Source organism: Sciurus vulgaris (genome assembly GCF_902686455.1).
Source record: "Sciurus vulgaris genome assembly, chromosome: 17".
Taxonomy (NCBI): Eukaryota; Metazoa; Chordata; class Mammalia; order Rodentia; family Sciuridae; genus Sciurus; species Sciurus vulgaris.
Genome location: NC_136478.1, coordinates 28,995,559 through 29,002,465, shown reverse-complemented (window position 1 = coordinate 29,002,465; position 6,907 = coordinate 28,995,559). Strand labels below are relative to the sequence as shown.

General features: G+C 42.3%; 1 protein-coding gene across 1 annotated transcript in view; it reads left to right on the top strand.

Moving 5' to 3' along the window:
• Nucleotides 1-1,112: 1,112 nt before the first annotated feature.
• Nucleotides 1,113-6,907, top strand: part of LPCAT2 (lysophosphatidylcholine acyltransferase 2) — a 60,266-nt gene continuing 54,471 nt past the window's right edge. The window contains exon 1 of the mRNA XM_079119325.1: nucleotides 1,113-1,420. Coding sequence (XP_078975451.1) covers nucleotides 1,250-1,420 — 171 coding nt within the window. The 5' untranslated portion in view covers nucleotides 1,113-1,249. The remainder of the gene's footprint in view (nucleotides 1,421-6,907) is intronic.

Sequence of the window (6,907 nt, the reverse complement as noted above, 5' to 3'; positions counted from 1 at the left end):
AAGGGTATGCAGCCAGTGAAGGTATTAAGAGTTCTTACCTGAAGACCACCTAGGCGGGGAAGCTTACATTGTAGATCTAATACACTACTATTCAGGTTCTCTGTAACATTAAAAGAGATTCCAGCTGATCCTCTACTACTATTAGAATATTTTTCTATGAACATTATACCTGATTTAATCCTTACTATAATCCTATGGGGGCAGGAATTAATCCCTTAGATGAGGCAACAAGCCCAGAGAGGTTAAGTGATTAACTCAAGACTGCACAGCTCTCTGACAGGGTTGGACGATTCTGAGATTCAGTGGTGGATACATTTAGAGGAGCAGCTGTCCCAGGGCCCAGACAGAGTCTCACCCTGGCCCCCATCTGCTGCGAGCAGAGTTTATCAGTAGAGATATGTTGTTTGCCATCTCCATTCTTTCACTCTCAGCCACTCCCGATCAATCCACTGGTCTCAGGCCCCGGAACTACTCATTTCCCTACACCCTCACCCATAAAGGTCCAGACAGGCCCCTCCCTGCACTTCCTCAGGTTGAAATGGAGCCACCACCCAGATCATTCCCCTTTTCTCGTCAGGTTCCTCATCTACTGTGGAAGTCAACTTGTTTTTGCCTTTTCCAGTAACAGCCCAGTTACCCTCTGGGGAACCATGTCCCCAGTCATTCCATTACTTTTGTGAGGGATAGATTCCATCCCTGGAACAATGCCTATATCAGGACGTTCGCAGCTGTGGCCTACAAACACCGAACTCAAACTGGTTCACACAAATGCAATACACACCTGGTGGTATCAATTCACTTAATGGAACAGCCCAGGGAAGCGGTTGCTCCGTTTTTCCGGGCTTTACAGGAGGAAGTGCGGATCATAAACCTGACTCATGTCAGAACCAGTAAAACACAGTGAAAACCCAGGTTTGCCTGACCCCAGAGCAGAGAACTCCGCCTGAAGCGCCCCTCGCAGGAGCCTTAGGATACAAAGAGGCCCTTCAGCGTCTCGGCGCTGAAAGAAGGCCGGCAGCTCCGAGGGGCGGGGCTAGGTTGCCAAGAGAAGGAGCCAGGTACCAAAGAGGGCGGGGCCGCAGCCGAGGGGCGGGGCGCCGGCGCCTAGGTGACTTTGGCGCGTGCGCAGAGGCCCCCGAGCGGCGCCTCGGGCAGGGACTGCGGAGGGCTGCAGCTGGGTCTTGGCCGCGATCCTTGCCTAAGCGCTCGGTCTCCTTCTCTCCCTTCGGGTCCCACGCCCAGCTCGGCCATGAACCGGTGCACCGAGGCGGCGGCGGTGGCGGCCACCGTGCCGGGCGCGGGCGTCGGGGCCGCGGAGCAGCGGCCGCCGATGGTGCCTCGCCAGGCGTCCTTCTTCCCGCCGCCCGTGCCCAACCCCTTCGTGCAGCAGACGCAGCTCAGCACGGCCCGGCGGGTGCAGGTGAGCGGCGGGGCGCAGGTGTCCGAGGGGGTCCGAGGCGACCGAGCGGGAGAGGGGGGTAGGTCTCCGGGGGCTTTCGAGGGTGGAGGACACCGGGGGCCGTAGGAAGCGCAGATGCGGAGGAGGCGGGTCCTAGAGGAGGCCAGGAGGCCGGGAGGCCAAGCGGGCGGAGACCCACCTTGCTGGAGCCGCGGGGAATGCGACCGGATGGGACTGTGGTGGAGGCAGACCTACCTCGGGAGACTGGGCTTGGGGAAGGGTGTGTGTGTGTTTGGGGGTGGTGGTGGTGGTGGTGGTGTTGGTGTGTGGTGTGTGTGTGTGTGTGTGTGTGTGTGTGTGTGTGTGTGTGTGTGTGTGTGTGTGTGTGCAGGTCTAGAATTAGAACAGGTAAGTCCGGAATGATCTATCTAGCCGAGCGGGGATATCCTGCCTAGAAAATCAGAATCAAGGAAGAGGGGTGACATTAGACTGGTCTGTTGGAGGCATTTGAGAGTTTTCAGTCTTAAATCAGCTTTCCCCCCAAACACTGTCCCTGGATGCACGGATGCGGGGGAGCCCAGACTGTCTTCCACTGTTAAAAGTGGTTATTCACACAAAAAGGAAGTTTGCTTTCCTTTCCTTATCTGATAAAGGACCGCTTTGGCGCAGCTACACTCACTTTTGGACTTCCTCTTTGATGAAGTGCGTGATTGTAGGATAAGATAGACCGTGCAAGATATATTTGTTCTGTGTGTTCTGCAGGGAAAAGAAATGATTTTTTTTTTCCTGTCTGTCTCACAGATTTCATTAATTTGAATTGAAGGAGTGTAACTTTGAAGGCTTTTTGTATGCACAGCTAAGACCTTAGTGCTGGCCTGTGAGGGCAGGGTTAGTACAGAGCAAGCAGGGGGCGGTGGAATAATGGTAGGTAGATGGCTGATTGAAGAAGACTATGGGAGAGGAAGATAGAAGAAGGGTTGTAGTAATACGCCCTTGTAAAGAACTGAGTTTGAAAAGTTGTTCTGTCTTTAAATGGAACAGGTGTTTTCTTGGTAGCCTGACATGTCCGAAACACTTCTAAATACATTCACCATTAAGGATTAAATTTGGTCAGATCAGTCATATTTAAATGAAAGCATATCCATCCGTTTGACTTCATATTTTGGAGGAAGGATCAGTGTGGCATACTTATAAATGTATTTCACCTGGAATAAATTGCTAATTTTGATTTTTTTTTTTTTTTTTTGGTTTTGTTGTTTTTGTCTGTTTTTAATCACCTGGTCTGTGACTGTTTAGAATGCTTCCAAAGAACTCTTAGAAGAGCTGTAGTAGATTGGGGGAGGCACTTGTCTCACAAGATTTAGGCATTGATTAGCAGTGTGACTTTGGCCAAGGCACTTAGTCTCCCTGAACTACACACCTGTTAAATTGAAATAAATCTCAAAGGAAGGTTAGAATTGAAATCATGGATGCTGATCTTAATATTGATCATTATGCTATAATTTGTCTTTAAGTTATATATTAGTCTTAAAATTTGCTACTTAGAGTGAATGGTTGGAACATGGTCTGGTTATTCATATTTTTAAAAAAATATCTATTGATCAGAGATACCAAAGATGTTGGAATGGCTTGAATATTCTGGATAAAGAGAACATTTTTGGGGGGTATAGGAGGTTGAACCCAGGGACACTTGAGTACTGAGCCACACCCCCAGCCAGTAAAGAGTAATGGCTGAAAACAGCGTTGTCTATGTTATTTAGTTCAAAAGATGTACATACTTTCATTCAAGAATGACAAATTAATACTTAAGATAATTCATTCAGATTCAAATCAGACAATGAATGATGACCAGTGTCTTCCTTAAGGACTGTTGTCACCTTTGGACCTCATTATAGGATTTAATTTTGTTCCTCAGCCATTTTATGACTACTTACGAGTTTGCTACTCTGTGGCATGGAAGAAAGTAGCTTACTTTTTATGTCCTCATGTACAGAATTGAAATGAATGTTTGGTTGTAATTTTGGGGCTGTTTATTCATACTAAAAATATTTGTTGAATGCCTCCAATATACTAGGTGCAGTGCTAATATCTGAGGACATAGCAGCTTGAGAAATTAGGACCCTGCCCACCCTAAAACTCATGTTTCACTGAGATAGTTAAAAAAAAAGTACAAAATATATAATTCCATGTTTTAGTCAGTGCAATGAAGGAAAAACATGGACATATTGCCATACTATAACCATATAGAGATCTGATGGAGAGTCCTCTTTATTTGTCAAAGAGGTGCTCTCACATTGCTTTTCTGTTGAGTACTATTGTGTGTTGCAAACTTTGAAAGTGACCCAGGGTGGGGGGGACACAATATTTGACAATTTGTTCAGTTAAAATCCAGATTGGTTGCTCAGGGTGAATGTGAGTGAATCTTATGTGAATTTGCTTTAACCTGGTTCCAACTCCTTCTTCAGTTTCTATGCTATGATTCTTACAGTCAGGATAAAATTTTTGGTCTTCTGATGATGAGACCTTTTGGAAGAGGATCTCAGTCAATTATATTGAAGAACAACTCGGGGATTTTAATCATCTCATCTTTTCCACAGTTCTTTTCGTCACCTCTCCATCACACCCTCTATTCCAAATCGCATATTTGCCATGTACCCAGAGCTTCAGGAAAAGTCTCCTGGATCCTAGGTCCCTTCTAGTACTAGTTCTGGAGCTCCTCCATGTCTTGATTTATTCATAATTTATCTTACAGAAAAAAGAATGATAGCTAAGTTTTACTGTATTTATAAGTCAGTTTTCAGGTGAAGAATAATTTAACAGGGTTAGTTCTGGTTCCAGGGATGGTGGAGTTGGAGTAGCTTAAATCAGACAAATCTTCTCATAGATAACAATATAAGTCCTGGTCAAAATATAAGAAACCTTATGAATGTACTCTGGAGCAAAGAAACACAACAGAAACTAGAGGGGATTTGTTCCTATACTGTGTGAAATTTCCCTATGCCCCCTCTTTTTTCCCCTGAGGGTTCTCCCTTGGTACCATGGGAGAGGATTGGTAGAAAGCTTCAGTCTTACTGGTCTGCTGTGTCAGAGGGCAGAGTTCAGTGCAGTCAGAGTGACTGGAAATTGAGGAAAGAAACAGAAAGGAGGAAGCCAGAGAGGAAGGAGCCCCTAAATTGTCATGTAAATTTTTCTTAAATTCTTAGCAGATCACTGAACTGTGTACCTACATCAGAGCTTTCAGAAGTCCTGGAAGGAAGGAAACACTAGAAAGATGAAGAAGCTGAACAAATAATTATAACCATGCCTCCCCTGTCATAGTTACCGGGGAGGAACATTTAGAATCACACCAAGTAGGAAGGTCTGGGTAAACACCTCAGCCTTTCTGTGAAACCCTCACAAATGTTTAACACCTTAGGAGAAAAGGTATGCCTTAGCTCTAAGGCTCCAGTCTAAGATTAAGGGCAAACTTTAAACAGATTTTTCCTAGCAAAGTATAAATCCAAGCTTCCACAGATGGAGGTAGCCAACCAATATTTTACTTACCCATTAGGGGGAAAATATCAGCACTCTTCAGAGGAAGATAAGAGTATCTAAATTTCTGCAGTATGTCATTCAAAATGGTCAAAAGGAAAACGATACTAGGAGTTCAAAGAAAGAGAAAACTTGACTGTTGTCAAGGGAAAAAGTAGCCTAAATGACTTCTTAAAGAAGCTGTCTAAAAACGGACCCTAAAATGACCAGAAGGAGGAATTTACAGATAAACATTTTAAATGCTTATAAACATGCTCAAGGACTTAAAGGAAAAGAGTGTCATGATAAGTGAGTAGGTGGAGGGAGCTCTGTAAAAAGAAAGGAGAACCAAATGACATTCTGAAACTGAAAGGTGTTATATCTGTAATGAAAGATTCACTGACTGGACTTACTGGCATGCTAGAGATGGTAGAGGAAAGGATCTGTGCACTTGAAGACAGATGACCAGAAATTATTCAGTGTAAAAAGCAGAACGAAAAAGAAATTGAGGTGGGACATCAGCAAAAAATGGTGAAGTCTCTGAAAACAGCTTCTCTGCAGAAGTGGTGAGAACACAATAAAAATAAATAGAATCAACTTTGTCTTGTCTCTGAAAATTAACCAAAGATTTTAGCAATCCAAGGAACATTTATTCAAGAAAAAGTGCTAACTCTTGGTAAGAGCAGTACGCTTTTCTGGCAGTTTAACTTAACTTATTCTCGTTATCAATACTTTTAGAGCTCTGTAGAGTCCTGGAAAACCAACAACAGCAACCTAGTAACACTAGAGAGGAAAGAGTAGGTTAGGACTCCATCAGAGAGTTATTCCCAGAGAAATGCCATCATTTGATCTGTCTGGTGGCTCCCTTGGGGACTACATGTGCAAGACGTTTTTTGACCTGCAGTGGATCTTATCCAGCACAGACAGCCTTTTCTCAGTGTGTTTTGAAAAACAGTCAGAGGCACTTGTTTAACATGACAGCTGACCACATATTTAAGAAACAGACTGTGTGCTTTAAAAGAGTTCCTGGGTCATAAAAGAAATCACAAGTGAAAATTTTAAAATGTTGCACCAAATGGGAAGTGAAAATCCAAAATACCAAAAATTATGGGATACAGTTAAAGCCACATGTAGAGGCAAATTAATAGATTTAGATACTTAGAAAGATTTTAAAGTAATGATTTTAAGCTTTCACTTTCAGAAGCTAGAAGAATGACAGATTACACAAAAAGTAAGTCCAAGAAAGAAAATAAATACGAGTCATAATCAATGAAATTGAAAACAAACCATAAAGAAAGTCAACTAATTCAAACATTTGGTTAATATACTAGTAGAATAGAATGAGTTAATAAAATTGATATATCCCCACCGAGATTGATAAAAGAGAAAATACAAATTACCAGTATCAGGAATGAAAGAACACATTTCATTACAGGTTAAATGACTAATAAGAGAGTTTTATCAACAACTTGAAACATGTAGGAAATGGACAAGAATTTAGTTTGTCAAAATGAACACAAAAGCTAGAAAATGTGACTAGATCTTTATAAAAGAATTTGAATTTTTTTATTCATACAATATACACAGTCACACATATACACATTTAAAGAAGACTCCTTGCCAAGATTATTTCACTTATAAATTCTGTCAGACTTTTAAGAGCACAATAAAACACTTGCACAAGTTCTTTCAGAAAGTAGAAAAGGGTGGAACACTTTCCAACAAGTTTTATGTGGTTAGCATCACCTCGATACCAAAATCTGAAAAAGATGTTAAAGGAAAAGAAAATTATAAACCAATGTCTCTCATGATTTTAGATATAAGATCCCTTTAACAAAGTGTCATCAGGTCAAATACAACAATATTTGGAAAGTAGAATATATTCCAAGTTTGATTTGTCTTAGTAATCCAAGGTTGATTTAACATACCAAAATTTCAGTTTCAGTGTAGTTCATCTTGTTAGCAGAACATATGGTAAAAAGCTTATGATCTTCTCAG